This window comes from Trichosurus vulpecula, chromosome 3 (genome assembly GCF_011100635.1).
Source record: "Trichosurus vulpecula isolate mTriVul1 chromosome 3, mTriVul1.pri, whole genome shotgun sequence".
Classification (NCBI taxonomy): domain Eukaryota; kingdom Metazoa; phylum Chordata; class Mammalia; order Diprotodontia; family Phalangeridae; genus Trichosurus; species Trichosurus vulpecula.
In genome coordinates, this window is record NC_050575.1 from 314099303 (window position 1) to 314121347 (window position 22045).

Below are 22045 nucleotides of genomic sequence, written 5' to 3' on the forward strand. Positions count from 1 at the left end.
AATGATTTTCTCATTCCTGATTTTTGCATTTTGAATGTTTTGGTCTTTGCCCTATCCATTGTTAGGTCTTAAATACATTGTTAGACATCTTCCTCTGGAGCTATGAAACTAAGATTCTGTATGTGTTAAGTTTTGACTGCAAGTAGTAATTCTTAAAGTACATTAGTGGCAAGTGTATTCCATGTAAAATGAAATAAAATGATGGGCCTACCTCCCCTAAAGTCCTAAAGATGGAAACTATCCCATAATACATTTCATTATTTCATGGAATTGAGTATAGTTATTTACCCACATAAAGCAAAAAAAAAAAAGAAGTTATCCCATTTAGTATCATCTTTGTAGTTTATTTGATAGATTACAGTGATATTTTACTTGAATTTTTTTCCATGCTTTCAGATATGCAAACACAAGAACAGAAAACTAGCTCTTACCATTCATTTATTGTCCATTTATGAATTAGCCAATGCAGAATTTTAATTCTAAAAGAGTTTTCCTTTTCTATTCGGTATTGCTTTCTGCTGCCATCCTAAACATTAATTTGTGCATACTTTGAGAATACAGAATAATGTTTTAATTAGGATAACTTTTCTGGGTGAAAAATCATGATGCTTTTCAAAATCAAAATTTTTTTATATTCTGTATCGTAATTCTGTTAATAAAGACAATATAGGACTGACAGTGTTAGGCTGGGCCCATTGAATAAGAAAGTGTCTGAGTGTGCCATATAGCAGAAGGTTAGCCATTCATTAAACAATGCCAAAGCCTTAGTTTAAAAAAAAAAAAAGAAAGAAAAAGTTTAGCTGCCAAAACATATGAAACTATCTGGAGAGACTAAGCAGCTCTATTTTCTCCCTTCCTAGTTGTGCATTCTAGAGCAGGGATTGTTAATTCTTTTTTGTGTCAAAATAATTGAAAGAAATGTTTAATTTCAGTTAGTGAAAATTAATACATTTTTTTTTCATCAAGTTCACAGGACCTCTGAAATCTGTATTCCTTGGAGGTCCGTGGACCTCCAAATTTAAAAACCCCTGCACTAGAAGCCCAGAGCTGCTATATGCTAATGAACTTGTCATACTAAAGCTTCTGTTTTTTCAGAGATGGGTCCATGCTGAGTCCATGTACTTAAAGAGTAATCAGTGTGAGCACTCTTTCATCAGTGCACAGTGCAGCCTTTGCACAGCTCCTTAGATCAACTTCATGAGTTGTAGTGGCCTTAGCTCATCAGGCACATAGTGTGTTGTTAGCCCTGTCCTCAAAGCCTTTCCTGTCTTACGTGAAACCCTTTAGAGCTTAGGTTCCACTGGTATAAACATCAGAAACCCAAAGTCACCTCCTCACCCTGCTGGGTTATTTAAATGAGACTTGAGTGGAAGGAAGTTAGAGACTTTAGAAAACAATTAACTCAGCCACTGAAAGACAGGAACATAAGATCAGAACCATAGAAATTTAAAGTCAGAGGAACTTTTAGTCATTCCAACCCTTTCGTTTTATTTGAATCTCGTCTAATGAGACTATATAATTATTTTTGTGTTCTTTTGAATATGTGCCTCACAATTCACTCAGGTCCATAATGAAGTGTATAACAAAAGAAAGAGCTTTACAGACTTCTTTAAATTCATTTTTTAAAATTAGGCAGTAGTAAGATCAAGAATTTTGATGTTGAACTTTGTTTCTTTTATATATATTAACAAAATACTAAATTACTCTTCAAATGAAAACATTTGATGCGCATATTCAGAAATAGTTATGAGCCTAAACTGGAAAAAAAAACAACCCCACTGCCCTGTTTTCTAGACTTATTTCTCCAAGGGTAATAATTACAGAATACTAGAGCTGCGAAAAGGACTTAGAGATTATCTAGTCCAGCTCCTTCATTTGACACCTAAGGACACTGAGATGCAAAGAAGTCACCCAGGTAGTGGCAGAACTGGGAACCAAACTTGGGCTTACTGTAGTCTAGTTTAGTGGTCCACCCACTGCTGTCCCTAGTTATTACTCTTACCACCATAATGGTACAGTTGAATTGTCTTAGAGCATTGTAGAGGAATATCAGTTATATTTGAGCAGAAATTCTTATCCCTAAATACTACTAGCTTTAGTTCTGTAGTATAATAAAATTTGCAGAATTCTCAAAATGACAATTGTTATTTAAATACTGTTTTAAGACTGCCTATTGTCCATGTCCTGGAAATTCTATAGAAATCTCAAACTTAATATGCCCCAAAAGGAATTTAATAATTCATACCTCCCAGCCAAATTTACCCTTCCTCCAAGCTTTCCTGTTGTTTGACAATTGTCACCATTCTCCCAGTCTTCTCTGAAACCTCAGAGTCATTCCAGAATCATCCCTCTCCCTGACCCTCCACATTCAGTTACAGTTGCTAGGCTATGCTGATTCTCCTCCACAGTTTCTCTTTTATCTGTTGCTTCTTCTCCATTTACATGACTACCATCTAAGTTCAGATCGAGATCAATTCTTGCTAGATTCCTATTTAGTCTTCCTTCAGTCTTTTTCTTCTATTCCATCTTTCATAGAACTACCAAAATAATCTTCCTAAGCAACAGGCTTGATCATGTTGCTAAAATACCTACTAACCTTTTACACATCTATTGCTGCCTAGCCATGACTCCCCATACTTGACTCTATGATTCCTATACCCCATGGCTCCTATACTTGTGTAATTGATTTCTTTTTTAGCCCAAGTTGAAGGACTTTGCATTTCTTCCCTTTAAATTCCTCCTTATTAAATTTAACTCTCCACTGTAGCCTGTTGAAATCTCTTTGGAAACCTATTCTGTCACCTAACATGTTAATTATGCATCCTAGTTTCATGTCATCTGCTGATTTGACAAGTGTGCTGTCTATTTTTTTCACCCAGATCACTGATAAGAATGTTGAACTAAATATGTCTAAAGACAAGTCCTTTAGCATACCTCTCAAGGATTTCTGCCAGGATGGTATCAGCCCATTAATCAGCACTCCATTTCTGACTGTTCAGCCAGTTCTGAATCCATCCAGCTCTTTCATCGGTCTACTCATCACTCACCTCTCTTTCTCTGTCTCTGTCTCTGTCTCTCTGTCTCTCTTTCTCTCTCTCTCTTTCTCTCTCTCTCTCTCTTTCTCGCTTTCTGCTACATGAGAGACTTTCTGAAATGCTTAGCTAAACTAACTTCTGGGTATGCTCTATTTGTGACATTTTTTTATCTGCTCAGTTCCATATCCTGTCAGAAAAAGAAGTTAAGTTTGTCTGATGCATCTTGTTCATAGTGAACCCTAGTGATTACTTCCCTTTCCATGTGTCCACACATCTCCCTTTTATTAGCATATTCTAGCATTTTGCCAGGTTTGTCAGGCTCACACGTTTATGTTTAAAGAATCCACCTTCTTTCTCTTTTTTTTTGGCAGCTAGGTGGCAAACTGGATAGAATGCTGGGCCTGGAGTCAGGAAGACCTGAGTTCAAATTCAGCCTCAGACATTTACTAACTGTGTGACCCTGAGCAAGTCACTTAACCTCTGTCTGCCTCAGTTTCCTCAACTGTAAAATGGATATAATAACAGCACTTTGCTCGTAGGATTGTTATGAGGATCAAATGAGAATAGTTGTGTAGTGTTTAGCACAGTGCCTGACACATAGTAGAAACTACTTATTCTCTTTCCTTCCTTTTTTCAGAATCAGGACATTTGCTGGTCCTTGGCCCTTTAGTCCCTCTGTCTACCATTCACTGTGATTTTTTTCAGATATCACAAACTCTCAGACTTTCTGAAGTCAGGAAGACCCAAATTCAAATCTAGTATCAGACACTAGCCATAGAACCCTGGACGAGGCACTTAACCTCTGCATACCTCAATAGCACCTACTTTGCAGGGTGGTTGTATGGATCAAACAAAATAATATTTGTAAAAAGTGCTTGCACATTAGGTCTCATTAATATATAATTTATATATTATACTTATAAATGCTCGTTCCTTTCTATCTTAGCTTTATTTTTCTGCCGTCTCTTTCTGTTTTATAGTTCTAGCCTGATGATCATTCTCTATGGTAGAGAATTCAGAAATGAAAGAAGAATGGGTGGTGAAGGAATGATGAAAGTGAGTGTAGACAGCTTTCTAGTAGTTTAGGGAGAGACAGTAACAAGCCTTGATTAACCAGGCACTGTGCTTAGCACTCTACCAGTATTATCTCATTCAGTTTGAATTTAGCAGTAAAGATGGAATGAGACAATAGGAGAGCAGACTTTTGCCTTTCTTTGTATCTCTAGTGTATCTGTTATCCCAAAGCACAACACATAAAGGAAGTACTTAATAAAATGCTTGTTGACTGACTCACCAGCTGACTAGGGGACAAGGGAATTGTTTTTTTAAAGGATAAAGAAGACCTGAATATGTTGCTAGGGATCAGGAAGGGTCAAGTAGATAAGGAGAAACTGAAAATAAGGAAAAAGGGAATGTTCATTGGGCAAGCTCTTGGAGAAGAATGGGAGATGGAATTAAGAGCACAAATGGAGGAGTGACCATTGGCAAGGAGGAGCAACTTATCCTCTGAGACTGGAGGAGGAGAGGGGAGAGAGGGGTTCTGAGGTAAGATGAAGGAGCTTAGGACAGATGGCCTCACTCTCAGTCAAACAGTAGATAAAGGCATGTATGGGGTGTCCCAGAGGCAGTGAACTTGAGAGAGGACAAGGCTTTGAGTAGCCATTGTGGGGAATGTCACAAGTACAGGATGACAAAAGTATTTTCATGTAGTGGTAAAGTCCCAGGTGAAGTTAAATAACATGAATTTGTAGTAGACCCAGTCATCATGGTGCCATGACTTATATTTCAGTAGCACTTAACTGCTTAGGAGTGGGATCCGAGAAAGCAAATGATGGGCCTGATGGATTAGCAGAGCAGTAAAAAGGACAAAGGGGCAAGGAATTTACAGGTGGAAGGATAGCCTTATGGAACTTGTTAACTATAAGATCAAAACCATGAAGAAGGGGAAGTGAGGCCAGAGTGGGGTGGGGGGAGAAGGGGCAGACTAGAAGAAAAATAACTTTTATCAACTGTCCTCTCTGTAGAAAGAAAACAACTGCCTGAGTTGAAGGTCCCCATATCAGGGAGCAGCCTGTATCAGGCTTGCATGTCAGCCTCATGATCTACTTAGATATCACTATGTGGCTACTGAGATGATGTAGATGAGATTCTTGTTCCTGGTGTGGGCTGAACCAGATGACTTCTAGATACCTTCCAACTCAGATTCTGTGATTCTCTGAAGTCATCCTACTAGGTGAGTGGTTTGAAAACTGAAAGAAAGGGAGGAAGGAAGTGCATTTATTAAATGTTTACAGTATTGAGTAATGGGGTAGGTTTCCTTTAATGAAGGTTCCCCAATGCAGCTTCACATGCCCTCCAAATATGAGGCAAAGGGGCTGTTATTCATTGCAGAAAACTTCAGGATGTCAGAATGCTGGAAGGCTTGTATTGGGTTGAGGCACTGTGTCAGGAGGCTCAAATATGGAAAAAGATGAAAAGGGGTGGAAAGGGGAGAGTTTGTAAAATCAATTAAGGGACAAGGGGACTGCATCAAAAGGGGAAGCCCAGAGTGTGCCTGAGCAGCTGTAAGCAGAGGTAAACTGAAGTAGTTGAAAGTCATGGGCCACTGTTTTTTCAATAGAAGATGACAGCACTGTAGCTACACTCAGATGACCCATCAAATTGACTGCATGCAAAGGGAGCTGGAGCTTGCCAGAACCTGTGCAGAAGTAGATTTCTAAAGTGGTCACTGAGGGCACATTGAGAGGCCTGGGGAATTTTGTTCCCCTTTCCTCTCATGTTCTAGGGACAGTTTTCCCAGAAAGTTTCTGTGCAAACCACCGCTTTGAATGTAGAGAAAATGTGTACCCATTTGTGTTTGAAGACAGAAAATTTGTGTGTGTGTGTGTTTAATCTTAAATGCTTTTGTTATTGGATTGATGACTTGAATCATCTGATGCTAGAGAATGTTGAATTGGTAGGACTTGGGCTATGATGTACATAACTAATTAACCAAAATAGCCACATTAAACCTGGGAATGTATCAAAGGACTCCAGAGCCAGAGTTCTCAGAATTTTTAAAGGTCTAGTTGTTATGACTGACTGCTTCAATTTTTTCCTCTATTTATCTTCATCCAAATTCGAGCTTCCCTCTCTCATCTCATTAGTTCATGGAGTTTTTCCCAAGCATATCTCTTCATTAATTCATTCCGCAGACATTAATGAAGCACCTACTAATGTGCAAAGCACTACAGATAGACAAAAGCAAATCAGTTCCTGCCCTCAAGGAGCTTACATTCTACTAGGGAACTACAATGTTATACGAGTAAATAAATACAAAGTAATTTCAAAAAAGGGCAGCTAGGTGGCACAGTGGATGGAGCACTAGAGCTGAAGTCAGGAAGACATCTTCCTGAGTTCTAATCCAGCCTCAGATGCTTACTAGCTGTGTGACTCTGGGCAAATCATTTAACAGTTTGCTTCAGTTACCATCTGTAAAATGAACTGGAGAAGGAAATGGCAAACCAGCCTAGTATCTTTGCCAAGAAAACCCCAAATGGGGTCACTAAGAGTTAGACACAACTGAACAACTATTTCAAAAAGGAGACAATGCTTATGTAAGTGGGGAAGACGGATTAGGAAAGGCCTCATGTAGGACGTAGCATCTCACTGGTATTTTCAGGCAGGTAAGAATTCTGCGAAGCAGAGGGGAGGAAGGGGGAATGCTTTCTAGCTATGGAGACCTCTTGTGCAAAGTCACAGAGATAGGAGATGGAATGTTGTACACAGGAAACAACTAACAGGCCAGTTTAACTATTAACCAAAACTGCATGATGAAATAAGACTAGAAAGGTACAGAAATGTAAGCTAAGTTGTGGACAGGCTGAGGAAAGAGTCATTGGAATATTTATTAGGAAAGAGTCATTGGAATTTTTGAATAAGAGATGGCATGGTTGGATCTTTGTTTTAGAAATAACAGTTTGGCAGCCTATAGAGGACAAATTGGAAAGGAGACAGAATGGAGGCAGCATAATGAATTAGGAGATTATTGCAGTAATCCATGTGAGTGATGATGAGGGCCTGACCTAGGATAGACGTTCTGCGAGTAGAAATAAGGGGTGAGATGTTGTAGTGGTCCAGTCAATACAACTTGGCAACTTACTGGATATAAAGCAGTGAAGGAGAAGGAAAAGTCAAGAATGACTCATGATATATACTTTTGCTCCACTATCCCTTTTATCTAACTTGTTCCTTTTGAATCAAGGATACCCTTCCCTGGTCATAAGTCATCTTGTCATATACCTCCCAAGTCTCAGGTCAAATTTGCCTCCCTGCACTATTTCTAGTTCACATTGTATATTGTTGGGCTACTTTGTGCATATATTGAAATAAATGCCTCATTTTAAACTAGAGTGTCTAGAAGATGGTGACCAGTTTGGTGATGCAACCATGTCATAAGAAAGTGATATGATGGGAACGGGGAAGGGGAGATGGATTGGAGGAATACTGCAGACTTAGAATCAACAAGCCTTGCTAACTGATTGGATTAGAGAGGTGAAAAAGGGAAAAGTCAAAGGTAAGCAAAACTTAAACATTGGTGACTGAGTAGATTGGTGGTGCCACTGCTAGAAATAATGAGGACAGAAGGAAGAGTTTAGGTGGAAAGATAATAAATTCAATTTTGGACATGCATGAATACTGGAAAATTATGGCAGGGGACAGGGTAGAGAGAAGGACCATGAGCCAGTTGCTAAGGTCATTGAGAAAGCTGGGAGAGTGAGCTGCAGATCAGTAGTTAACAGCAAGGGTGAGGAAATGGTAGTAGAAATCATGGCCATGATACCTATCTTTTCTCTTAACTTAAAAATCAACTTTCCTAAATTCTATGGTATATGCCAGATTATACCTGGCATTCCCTTCATATACCATCAGGAAGTATATGATGATATATGGTCACTCTTTAAGATTCTTGTCATTTCTATTTTATCTATTACTATTTGTACTGGTCAGAATTAAGTACATAGTAACAGTTCTCCAGTCATTTCCTCTAAATTACAAGGGATGAAATGATCAGCAGTGCAATTCAAGGGTTTATCAGCCATTATACTTTTAACAAAGACTCCTGGCAAATACCCAGATAGTTGGAAGACCCTTATCACAGCTAAGCACTTTGAACACCTTAAAGCATTGTAGAGAGATATTATTCTTACTACAGTGCATTAGGTAATGGGTTGCCTCCTCCTTTAGGCGTATGTCTACAATAATCATATTTTTCACAACCAAAAAATCAGGACACACGGTGAATCAAGGGTGCCCTGCTGCCATAGTTACATATATTAGTGTAGGTTTTTTTAAACTTGGTTTTTCAACATGAAACATCAGTGATGTGTGTACATACTACAGAGATAGCTGTAGATGTAGATTGTGAGTTTTCTTTAGCAGACAAAATGTCCAAACTATGAGTCTCCTTTTTTTTTTTTTTTTGGTAGATCTCAATCCTCTAGTTTTTATTCACTTGATTAGTTCACTTGCTGTTTGCCCTAATATTGGAATTTCTTGGAATTTTTTTAATGGTTAAAGCTTTAAATTTCTGTTCTTGATACTTCACCTTTATCCATGATAATATTGTAAGAAACAAAACATGGGATTTGTAGTAGATGGATGGCTTCTGATGTTTCTTCCAGCTGTAAACCTAGGATCCTGTGATCTTTTGAATGAGCAGATACCTCCAGTGTGCAGGGCAGATCCTGTATGAAGGATTTATGGAAGAAATCTGGAAGAGAATAGCACAAGGGGAGAAAACATGAATGAGTGGCAACCTGCACCACTGAAAAAGGCAAATCCATCAATGTATAAGAATAATGGAACGTGATTAGTGGGACAGAATATTTTAAAACGTGATTTTTCCAGAAAAGAAGACATGTATAATAGTCATAAATCCCAGACTAAGATCTTCAAGGTGATATTTTGATGCATAAGAACCTTTTGAGATCTTTAACATCATATTACATTATGTGGCCACTTACTTTGCCTTTGTGTAAGGCTAGCCCTGCTTGTAAAAGAAAACTTAGGTTAGGCATTATAATTGAATTCAAATATTTGAAGCCCTGGCTCACAGGAAAAAAAAAACCATCATATTTGTGTTGTTCAAGAGTGCAGAATTAAAACCAATGGGTCAAAGCTATAGGAGATAAATTTCAGCTTAAGGAAGAACTTTTTAACAACTCTCAGAAAACGGTGTGGGCTGCCGGTGAAGTAGTGAACTTCCTGACATCAAAATTGTTCGGGCAGAAGCTTGGTGACCATTTTTAATATGCTAAAGAAAAGATTCCTACATTGACCGAGAGTTTAGACTAGAGACTAAGGGTCTCTTCCAGCTCTCAGATCCTATAATTCTTAACCTGTTTAGTTAAGTCTTCTTGAAAGGTAGTGATTTTTAAAATATCTTGAAATAATCCATTATAAAAAGGTTGCTTTCATCATCACCACCCCCTGCTATTTTTATATACTTTTACATTTACCTTAAAGTTAAACGTTTGAAAAACATTTATTAGGTGCCAAATGTGTCCAAGGCAAGATGTTAAGAATATAAATACCAAAATGAAACATGAAGACTCCTCTGTATGTTGTGAGGGTATTTTTCAAAGTTTACTTTATATTTATCTTAATTGGTTAGTTGTAGTGGTTCCATAAGATTGTTTTTGTTTCCGAATAATAATTCCTAACAGGTGGAGAGAAATTCCATCATGTTTGACATTTTATATTGTTTTATTTCCAGTAGATGGCACCATATACCTTCCAAAGCCCTCTGTAGAACCTCTAGCTTTTGCAGGTAGAGTAACATTATTAAACAGGGAGTGTAAGCACTACCTGCCTCGATTCAGTCCTCTTGGTTTTTGTTTTTGTTTTTTATTAAATCTGATGTTCTGGTTTTGTGTTTTATACAGACCTGGGATTGTTTAAATTTCCTATTTGCTGCCTTGAGTTTAGACTTTGCCCTTCTATTTTCCATTTTGAGCGAGTCTGTGTGTTTTTTTTTTTCCAGTCAGGTTGACTAGAAGAAGTATTTAAAAAAAAAACTTTTCAACATCCTCATGGATGATTAAAGCGAGCCTTTGCTTGTGTGTGTGTGTGTGTGTGTGTGTGTGTGTGTGTGTGTCCAGAATTTAGTAACTATCCAAATCTTTATAAGTGAAATTATTCAAGGTTCAGAAAATCATATTTGTTTATCATGGTCATCCAGTGGTTTGGGAATTGATGTCTGCTCTTTTTTAAGCTTTGCTGCTGGTTTCTATAAACCTGGACAAATTTCCAATGGCCCAACTTCTCTCTTGTTTATATCAAAAAGAGATAGTAAGCTTCTATCTCTTACCTTCAAGTAACTTATCTTTTATCTCACAGGCATTTTTATATTCTTAACCAAATTAGTATATATGAACTCTTTAGCTCTCTAGGGGAAAATGCTAAGTTTTCATATTATTTATAATTAATATTGCTTTTATGCCAAAGGATCTTAAGTTACAGGTATGTCCTGAGACAAGTTATTTTGAAGTTTTTACTTTATAATTCAGGAAGCCTACAGAGCCTACAGATGGATCAAAATCCATGTCTTAGGTTGTTTTGTAAGTACTAATAACTTTCCAAACCTTAACCTTAAAAGTATCTTCTGCACCCAACATTATGAAGGGAAAAATTATTTGCAGACACTACTGGAAATTATTTACTTCTAGCTTGGCTTTGGGAGGTTTGGTTTTTAAGGGTTTTTTGGTTTTGTTTTGGGGGGAAGGTTGGTGGGTTATAGTTAAGGGAGAGACAGATTTTAACTGGAGTGATACTGTAAAATTCGGACTGAAGTTTGGTTTCAATGCAGCTTAACAACACTCCTTCTCCCCCCCCCCCCCCTTTCTCTAATTCCAGTTCTGGCAAAATGTTTGGGCAGTAGGCCTACTTGCTGAGGCATTTGACAGATAAGCATTTGTTTCCCTTCCCTATGCACAATAATCATGTGATACACTTCAAATGATCACTGTCACACATGGTAGCAAGAGAAGATATGAAAGCAGTTTGAGTTGTGTAGGCATTGTGACTGACAGTACAGACTGTCTGAATTGCAGGTGCTTCAGGAATGTTCTGTCAGGGCCCTGAATGCTCACTCTGTGTTCTGCTGAAGCTTAATTTCCACCAGGTTTCAGAACTAAGGGACCTTAGAGATTCTTTCCAGTCCTAAATCCTATGATTCCCTGGCTTCAGAACTTGGGAACCTAGCACTTTTATTGGAAGGCAGGGATGGAGGAAAAAGCCTGTTCTTACAGTTAAGAAACAACCCCAGCAGTGTTTCCATTGTGCCCACTGGTGCTAAATTACTCAGTTTAGCTAAATGCTAAATTGTATTTTATTCCTTAAGATAACAATCTCTATGATAATGGTGATTTTAAAGGTACAACATCTCTGGGACGAGGTAGCCCCCACAACTCTCAAGACAATATGGTCCTTTCAACTCTAACATTCTATGATTCGGTGAAACTCAAGCATTCCATGGTCCTATGAATTATAGGAATCAAGTGAAAGATACGATCCTGGCAAAATCGGTATAAGCTATCCTTGGGCCAAAGGCTACACGAAGACTCGGCCACAAGCGTACCTCGAATCCCTTCTCGGGGTCCGCGCGAGCATCCCCAGTCCCCAGGCCTTAGTCCCTGCCTGGCACCTGGCCCCAAACCCCGTGGTATAGCATGCTGCAGGTTCTGACTGGTTTAACCTCAAGAGTGATGTGAGCCCTAACATTCTAGGAGCCCAAGAGAGGACGGCAAGTTTTCCCGAGGGGTGGGACTTAGTCAACAGGTCCTACTCTGGTTACGCTACCCTTCGCGAAGGCGGAGTCTGTGTAAAAAAGGGGTGAAACGTTTTGCTCCCCCTGGACGTGTTGTCTCTCTCAACCAATGAAAGGACAGAATAAAGATGGGCGGGCATTTGCTGTTAAACCACTCACGCTTTACCTGTCTTAGAGAAAGGGATGACATCATCGTAGCGGGGATGTTTAAGAAAGATTCACCAATGGTAGATAGAGGAAGGGGCGTGTCTTCCATAGTAATTGGCCAATGCCAATGAAGTGAAAAGGGGGCCTGGTCGCGGGTCTCTGAACCAATGAAAACTTAGGAAAGGGAGCGTGGGGCGGAGTTATAGGGACCGGTAGCCCAATAGAAATTTGGGGGGTGGGGCCGGGGCCTTGTCAAGCTTACCCAACCAGAGCGAGGAGCGGAGCCCGCGGGGCGGTGCCACGGTGCCCTTCCCCAATAGGGCAAGGGAAGGGGCGGGGCGTCTAACCTCGTGTCCAATGAGGGCAGCCGCCAAGGCGGGCCTGTCAAGTGAAGGAGCTTGGGGGGGTGTCTAAGGGGTGAGTCGGAGATAAACACTCGGCAGTGTAGGTGGCAGTGCCTCCGCTCCGGGTCCTGTCACAGTATCGGTGTCTCTGTCGCCCCTTGGCCGACCCCCAGGGATTGTGGTCCCCGGCGTGGTGTCTGTGTACTGGGGCGACCATCTCACCGTCTGTCCAGCGGACGGGCAGCGAGGCCGCGGGCGCTGGGGGTTGGTCCCGCGGCTCCGGCCCCCGGTGGATGCAGAATGGCGGTGGCGGCGGCGGCGGTTCGGATGAACATCCAGTTGCTGCTGGAGGCAGCGGATTACCTGGAGCGGCGAGAGCGAGGTGCACGGGGGCGGGGAGGATTCCCGCAGGGGGCCTGAGGTGGAGGGTGGACTGGGGCCTGAGAAGGCAGCCACTGAGTAAGGAAGGCAGACGGACTGAGGGGGCAGTCAGGCACGGGGTACGGGGAACAGGCACAGGGGCGGACTGAGGGGGCAGCCACGGGGATGAGGGGGCAGGCACAGGGGCGGAGCCCTGAGGGCCCGAAGCCCGGGTCGGGGAGGGGTGCTCGGGGCCTAAGGGGGCACACGCACGGGCAAGGGAGGACTGGCTGGAGGAACCTTGACGTGCAAAGCCCTGGTGGGGGCGGGGAGCCCTGACCGCTCCGAGGGTTGTTGGTGGAGGGCAACACCGCGAGCGCCCCAACCTCCCCGCTCAACTCGGGACCGGGGGTGGGGGTGGGGGCTTCCCCATCCTACAGCGGCCCCCTCTCCCACCACGAGGCAATGAATGGAATGCAAGGGAAGGAGTAGAGGGAGCTGCCGCCGGGTAGCCTGGTGCGCGCTGCATCTCCTTCCTCCTCCTGGGGAGGGAAGCAGACCTGTAGCTCTCACTAAAATGTGGAGAGACACCCCTAGATTTACCTCAGCCAAGTTCCCTACCCACATGCCCTCCCCCACAGAGCTAACCACCCACTCACGAATGGGACTCGCTCCTACATCACCCTAACGTTCTCCCCACGCTTACAGCCCGAAGGTCCATTCTACCCCGCCCCCCCCCCCTCTATTCTCCACTCCTCTGAATCCTGTTTGTCTGAGCCCTTCGTGTGCTTATGTGTGTGTGAGTGTGTGTGCGCGCGCGCGTGTATGCGCGTGTGTGCGCGTGTGTGTGTATGTGTGTGTGTGTGTGTTTTCGTTTTCCTATTTCCAATACCACTAACCTGCTGGGTATTTAGTATCAGAAACATCTGGCTTTTTGAGCGTCGGTGGTGTGTTTTGTTCTTTTTCAACAATGAGGATCTGGAATCCTCCTTTCCACCTGCCTAAAACTCGAAGCATGTTTTTTAAAATGTGTTGAGGTTTTTTTTTCATTGTTCTCTGAATTGCACTTTCATTTGTTTGTCTTAACATATCCCTTTAAAAAATAATAATAAAAGGAGGTTGTCGCAAGTGTGGGGACGTGTCCTGGTTGGGGGAAGTAGAGGAAGAGAGGATGAACGATCTAGGATCATTTACTGACTGGATCCTCTGATTTTCTAGAAGCTGAACATGGTTATGCCTCCATGTTACCATACAATAACAAGGACAGAGATGCCTTAAAACGGAGGAGCAAATCCAAGAAGAATAGCAGCAGCAGCAGGTGATTTGAAAAATATATCTCTTCTTTAGTCCATTATCTCCCTTCTGTGTATACTTATAATGCAGAATACAATTGCCTGTTGTGACTACAACCCTGTAAATATATTCTGTATATATCAATGATACAGTAATGTACAGCACAACCTCAAGCCTGTGGAGAAAGCATTTCTTTTGTGGAGGAAGAGGAAAAGAGAATTTAGATTTCTCCAGGTGGTTTGAGAGGGGAGGGAGATTTATTTGTTTTATTTTACCTCCATGTGGGAAGGGGGTTGGGGAAGAGTGCAAAAGAAATGGGGGGAAGCACCAGCAGTGACAATACTATGCTTTCAAAAGCTGCAAATTCAGAGTAACTTCCCTGTAATTGGAAATGCTGAACAGTGTCTTTCCTTTGGTTTGTTTTCATTGTGAAGGATTTCTTTTTCCTCTAAACAGATTAAATTATTCAATTTGGCATAGGAAGTCATAGAATTTCTCATTTGGCATTTAGATTAAGTGGATTGGTTCTCTTTTGGGGTTGCTGATTTATTTACTGTTTCTGCCTACTAAGTGCTATAAAAGGGAGGTTTAGTGATTGAAAACTTGGCATATGTCTTGTTTTGAGGGGCAGGAGAAAAGATTAAATTGGTTCAGTCTTTCAGTGTGGGTAGGGATCAGAAATTGTCAGTAATTCTTGATTGGTAAGAATTTCTTTGGCTAGTGAATTTATCTAAATTAGATTCAGTCTGCTGTGTGTAAAGTTGAATGGGCAGTTTCTGAAATGCTATTTTTATGGACCCATTGAACTATGTCTTCCAAGCTAGTAAATTAAAAACGTCGACATTTCTGTCACTGGTTTAGAGATTCATGTGACTTTCTAGCTACCTTTGTTTTGGAACTTGGGGGGTTTTTTCCCCCAAGAATAACTCCTTCGAGTAGCTCTATTTGGACAGTCCCTATGGCATAGTGCAAGCCACTAAAGGCTGGGAAGCTAAAGATCACTTTGTAGCCTGCTGCCTTTCTAGCCTTAGTTTACCCCCATTGTGTGGCAAGTGGAACTATAAGATGTGTGAGATACACACATGGGCTACACTTTTGGTTCAGGAAAACATGTTAAGAGTCAATTGGGTGTTTGCTTGGTATTTTCCTTTCCCTCACTTTGCCATCACATGAAGTTTACAGCTGCTAGTGTATTTGTAGCACATATGACTCTTTGAGAAAGGTGCTCATACAAAAGGAAGAGGCAGGTGTGGCAAAATGGTAAGAACATAGGACTTAGCAGATAGGTTAAAATACCACCTCTGCCCCTTATCCTACATGAGGTAGCTTTGATTATAAGTCAAATAACCCCCTTTACCTCTCTAAACCTCATTTCCTCACCTGCAAAACTGGGATAGCTAACCATAGTGGTATGAATTAAATGAAATCATTTATGGGAAAGTACTTTGTTATCTGGAAACAATGTGAGTATAAGTTAGTATTATTATTTTTAGAGTATAAAAGAAATTAGGCCAATGGAATGTAAGCCTCAGAGAACAGAGACTATTTGGTTGTTGCTTTTGTATCCCCAGTACCAAACACAGTGCTTGGCACATAGAAGGTAGTGAATGCTTGTTGAAATGAATTAAAGCTATGAGCCATTTCGTGACAAAACAGCCATTTGTTTATTTGGTATTTGTTTTTTGGGGGGGTTGTTTCTTATTATAGATTTAACCTAGCTATCATGTTTAGAAGATATATTTGTCCAAGAAAATGCACATTCATTGCTCTTACTTTTGTCCATCCCTGATTATTGAAACAACCTATATATTATGTAGATTATACTTAAAGATGGCATTTGCCCATATTATGATTTTTTATGGAGGGAATAAGAAGCCAAGTTCATAAATGGAAAAGATTTTTTCCAACCATTATCATTCTTAACTAGTATTTCTGTCAGTAGGCCTATTCTTTTCTCCATAGAAAATATGGTATCTTCAGTTTTGTGAGTTGGAGGCATGAGGTTTACATGATTCTTACTTGAATGAATGTGCACGATCTGAAAGCATAGGTATATTAAAGATTTTTAAGAGAATATAATTAAATCTGAAGATAGCACCAAGCAATTGCATGAGCAGGTTGTATTATTTTAAATGTGCTCATTTTCTTAGTCACCTGTGCCTGTAATTGCCCTACCTAACCAGTGAGACTTTTCACTAGGGAATGTAGTTTGACCCCTTAATTTGAATAGGTATTGCCCACAAGTCCTTGTCCTTGTTAGGGTTATAATATTGCTTTCGTTATGAGGTGTTAGGATGAAATTACTACTGTATTACATGGCCATGGAATGGCTGTTTCTGTTTCATTTTCATCGGTTTTCATCTTTGTTATTTCTGGGTTCCTTTCTTCCTGGTACAAGTAATGAAAAAGTAGCTATTCAATTATCAGGAATAATAAGTTTTAACTGCAGGTCAGACTTTCTTGGGATTGAAAATGCAGGGGTTAACCAAGCATACCCTAGCACCTTGCAGATAGCATTTAAGGAGAACTTGTTAAATTGAAGTTTAATTCTGTCTGTAATGTTTAAATAACAGGATCATAGGATTTAGAACTGGAAAAAAATCTTAAGGATCATCTGGAACAATCCTTTATTTTAGAGATGAGGAAACTGAGGCTCAGAGAAGGAAGTGCCTTGCCCAAAGTCAACAAGCATGATTGCAAAGATTGGGTCATTGAGAGCTATTCAAATAGAATGCTAAGAATTATTGGTTGGTCCTATTTGGAAATGGCAGTATCTGCCTTTAGATTTTTGGAATGAAGGGAAGTAGGTAGTGCTTGAAGTGGTTGTTTTTCCCTATTAATGTTTTTTTTTAATCAGTTCCTTGTTTCAAATTGCAGACCAGAGCTTTTTGGAACATGCTTTGCTAAAGTGAGGCAGTTTTTAGAAAATTAGTGGACAAGTAGTTGAGAGAATGCTAATCAGCTTTATTTCAAGATGGTAATAAAAACAACTGATTGTATTTTGAAAGGAGGAATATTTCTGTAACTGAGGAATATTCCCAAGTATATGATATGGTTAAAACGAGTAATAGGACTACATTTCTTTGCTATGTTTTCAATGTTATCTTTTTTTAAATGGACAAATTTGACATTTATCAAGACTTTTCAGTAATCATACTGAATATTGGAAAAAGACGTATATTTCTTCAGCTGACATAAAATATTAGTAGGTTGTTTACACAGCAACAAGTATAGAAGGAGAGAGCTCAGAAATAATCACTTTGGGTTCTGTTTTGGGAATCTTAATTCTTTAAATAAAGAATATCTCAGTTAAGATTTATGACTACAATTCAGCTTGTAAGTCCTTTTACACTTTTATGTTCAAAGTTGTTATTTTTTACTTGTGTACTCGTTATTTTTCTTCCTTCTAGATTGTAGCCTTGAGAATAGGGACATTGTCTTTATCTTCATGTCTCCCTTTATCACAGTACATTTACATAAACATTTAATAAGTATTTGTTGAATGACTGAATGAAATATGCTAGAGATTAGAAATAGTGACCCTCTTAGGAGTTTAAAATTTATAGTATTAGCAACATTCTTGAATAAATAGTCAAGACTTCTGTGGTTTTTCTAACTCTGTGTAAGTTCAGAGCCTGAAAGGAGATATACTTTCTAGCAAAAAATTTAACTTTGATATCCAACCTGTAATTTACATTTTGACTCTTAAATAAGAAATTTATATTCATTCAATATGCATACATTCCATATAGTTGCTTTTAATTACTATGACCAGAAAAGCATGTACACACCCAGCCACTCTCTACCTTTGCCCTCTCTTTATTCTCTTCTCTTCCTGTCCATCCTCAATAGAGGCATAGTTCCTTTGAGCAAGACAGGAGGACGCTGTCCGGTTGTAGGCATATCACAATCATATATACAGTCAAAAACATAAGCTAACAATGTAAAATTTTATTTTTGTTAAAATTAAAATACCATCAGGCTTTAAACAAAAGTTTTTCATCACAGGACACATTTTTATAAACTATACCCATCCCTAGCTGGTCTAGAAAATAAATTTCTCGATCATTACTTAATAAGGAAGGCTATGTGTGACAAACTGAATGAATTAAAACCTTCAGGATAATTAGTTTTGATATCTACAAATCTTTTTGATGGTAAGCAAATCATCCTAAAACATAAAATCTTTATTTCCTTTTTCTTTTCTTTCTCATTAAAACTTCATATCCCAGAGACCTTTGGGAGATGAGTTTTAAAGCTTGGCTTGAAATTTCCTATTTCATAGGTCACTCCCAAAACATACAAGAACAGAATAAGCCAATAACTAATCTGAGTGAACTTCTTGAGGGTGGTCTCTAGTCCTCTACCATTAAACCTATGCAACTTGCTCATCTATGTTCTCACCTCCAAGACCATAGGCTGAGGTTCACCCCCTTCTGTCTTACTACTTTATTGTAGTGATGCTGTCTTGTAAAAGTCAACATCAGAGTCAGATTCAATTCCTATTTTGTAATTCTTTAAAGCTCCCTGAAATTAGAGCATCCAGGTATAGTGGGGAAGTGCTGAACTTGGAATCAGGACCCAGGCTCCAGCCCACTTTTCCTACTTACTACCTCTGTGACCTTGAGCAGGTCACCTTACCTCTCTGACTTCACTTTCCTAATGTGAAAACTGATGGCCTTGGGCCAGATGGCTGGTGAAGTCCCTTCCTATCCCAAACTAAAGGAGAGGGTGTTCAGGACACTGTTGACTTGTAATAACATTTGTAGAAACCTTTTCCATATAATGCCTTTTTATTAAAGACCAAATATAAGAGCACTAATATTAGGATTTTATAGCCTCTTTAACTTTCATCCAAAGTTCTGAAAACCCTTTTACAACTGCTAACTCATGGATTCGCACTTCTGCAGTGCATAGTGTCAAGCAGTAGTATTAGCCATATCTCATGGAGAGGGTTAAACAAGGACAGCATGGTGAAGTAGTAACATGCTTCCTTTCATAAGATATGGGGCATATTGGTAGCAAAGCTATAAATATGGTTTAACACTAACCTTCATCACCAGTTGAGCAAACTCATAATCTTTCTTAAATTGCATTTTTTTAACATTTTTTTTGTAGGGGGGAAGGCAGGGCAATTGGGGTTAAGTGACTTGCCCAAGGTCACACAGCTAGTACATGTGTCACATGTCTGAGGTCGGATTTGGACTCAGGTCCTCCTGACTCCAGGCCCGGTGCTCTACTCACTGCGCCACCTAGCTGCCCCCTTAAATTGCATTTTTTCAACCCCTTACTAAAGGCGTTGTGTAGCTGTTCTTCAGCAGGAACTCAGAAGAATATTGGTGATGTTAGTAGTAGTAAGATTGCTATGCAGTTTGTTTTATTTATTCCAAATTATATCATTTAGTCAAAGTAAGACAGCTTGTTTTTGATGTAAGTGAAACAACTTGAGACTGATATGTAATTCAAACCAGCAAAATGGCATCCGATCTAATAACACCTATTGTTTTACATTCAACCTAGGGAAAATAGATAATATTATGCCACCCTAAATTCATATATGGTGTGGGGTTATTTTTCTTTGTGAATTTAATGCACATTTCAATAAAACTTCTCTCATATTGAACTTATAGTCTAATAGATAAATAAGATACACATACAGATAAGTTTAATATGCAGTGTTACATAAATACATTAATGGTAACAAGAAAATGCTATTTGAAGTCTGAGGGGGTAAGTCATTATTGATGGGGGATCAAGAAAAGCTTCTTGGAGAAGCTGGCTTTTGAATTTGGCTTTAAAGAATGAGTATGAAGTCAGCAAGTGTAGAGTTAACATCCTAGGTCTAAGGAAAATCATGAGCAAAGAAAGGATGCTGAAAAATCTCACGATGAGTTCAGGAGACAGAGAGTAGTCTAGTTTAGCTACAAAATAGAATGTGGAGGAGAATAATATGAAATAACTCTAGAAAAGTGGGGTGGTTCCAAATTGTGGAGGTCCTTGAATAATAAACAAAGGACTTTGAACTTTCCTCTGTGGGCAGTAAGGAGTCATTGAAGATTTTTGTGCACAGGAGTGACACAATTAGAGCACTTCAAAGACACTTTGTCCTTTTCTTTTAATTGGTTACTTTCCCAAAAGGAAAATAGGTGCTTCATAACTCTGTTACTTTTACTTAGGACAATATTCTGATTGCATACACTTGTTAAACTAATTATTTTTAAATTCTGTCACTCCCACCCTCCCACCCTACCCCCACTGGAGAAAAAGACAAAGCAAAACCCTTGCAACATATATATATATATACACAAAATCAAGCAAAGCAAATTTCCATGTTGTCCATGTTTAAAAACATGTATCTCATTCTGTATATTTAGTCCATCACCTCTGTCAGGAAATGGGTACCATTCTTCATCATTGGTCCTTCGGAAAATGGTTGACTATTACATTGATCAGAGTTCTTAAATCTTTCAAAATGTTTGTTTTTACAATGCATCAGTTCATACAAGTCTTCTCAGGTTTCTCTGAAACCATCCCCTTTCTTGTTTCTTATAGCATAGTAATATCTAGATGCTACATTTTTCTAGCCCATCAAATAGTTTAACTGATCATTCCTACAGTGATGATAAACAAAGGCTGGTTGTCTTTCAATATCCCTTTTAGCTCTGGCAGTTGGTAGACTGATTGTAATGGTAGACGTGGTAATATTTCTGTAGTCATTCTAGGCAAGAATAATCTTATTGTCTTTTTTCCCCCTCTTTTCAGATCAACACACAATGAAATGGAAAAGAATAGGTGAGTTGTGGGTGTTCTGTGTGTGACTTAAAAAACACATTGGGTCTGGATGAAAATTTTATTAATTGTTTGAAAATTAACTATGCTTCCCTGTTCTTTCTACTTCTAACAAAAGATTTGAGAGGAGATAGATAGATGGATAGATAGATAGGTAGATAGATAGAGATATATAGGCTATATCTACTCTGCATTTAGGATGGACTGTGCTAATATCACTCTAGATGTATGAACATGTATTCAGTTTCAAATGACCATAAGAAAAGAAGCTACTCTAATGGAAAGAGCCCTGGATTTGGAAACCTCATTTCAGATACTGGTTCAGCTCCTTACACCTCTATGATGTTGGGCAAGTCACTAAACATTTCTGGGTCTCAGTTTCTTCATCTGTAAAATAAAAGAGTTTAACTAGGTAACTCTTAATATCCCTTCCACTCTGAATCTAACAATTATAATCCATTCATTTTGATTAGTATTTACTCTGTGGCTACTCTACAGTCTAACAGTTTGTGGGGGGGGGAGGGGGAGGAGTTTGTCTTTGTATCTCCAGTGCCTTGCATGTAGCAGGTGATCAATAATAAATGTTTGTAGAGTACTTTGTATATACAGGCATCAGAATCTTTGACTCACTAGAGAGAAAAGATTTGGGAATAGGAAGGTTCTTTTTAGCCTCTCAAGCTAAGATGGATTTTATAGGTTTAATAGGGCATATGTCTTAAGAGATGAGGGTGTTTGAGATTCATTGCTCATGAACTTCTCTAATATATTAGATATATCTCTAATATATTACTTAGTTTAATGGTATAGCTTTTTACAGTTTACAGAGTGCTTTCATATGCCTTATCTTATTTGATCTTCAGTCTTGTAAGATGAGAAGAGCTGTAATTATCCTAACTTTAAAGATGAGAAAACTTGGACTAAGTGACATTCCCAAGGTGGTACAGCTGATAAGTAGTGATGGTAGGGCTAGAACCTAGTTTTTCTGAGACTCAGACTTCCAGAGAACTATGATTTTTTGCATTATACTGTACTGGCTCCCTCTTTCTGTCTTCTGTCATTCAGTTTTACATAAATGACTTAGGATCATAGACGTCAAGATAAAAAGAACCTTTGGAGATCATTGATTTCAAACACCTTTATTTTACAGATTAGGAAACTGTACCTCAGTGTGGTTAATGTTTCGCCCAAGGTCACACAAGTAATAAATGGCAAAACGTGGACTCCAAGTATTATGCTCTTTCTACGATATTGTGTTATCTCTATCACTA

The 22045-nt window shown here is 39.3% G+C and overlaps 1 protein-coding gene across 2 annotated transcripts in view; it reads left to right on the forward strand.

Annotated features, from left to right (window-relative positions):
- The first annotated feature begins 12312 nt into the window (after positions 1–12312).
- Positions 12313–22045, forward strand: part of MXD1 (MAX dimerization protein 1) — a 29416-nt gene continuing 19683 nt past the window's right edge. For both annotated transcript variants that reach the window (XM_036751896.1, XM_036751897.1), the window contains exons 1-3: positions 12313–12717; positions 13914–14013; positions 20751–20780. In XM_036751896.1, the coding sequence (XP_036607791.1) occupies positions 12636–12717; positions 13914–14013; positions 20751–20780 (212 nt within the window). In that variant the 5' untranslated portion in view covers positions 12313–12635. The remainder of the gene's footprint in view (positions 12718–13913; positions 14014–20750; positions 20781–22045) is intronic.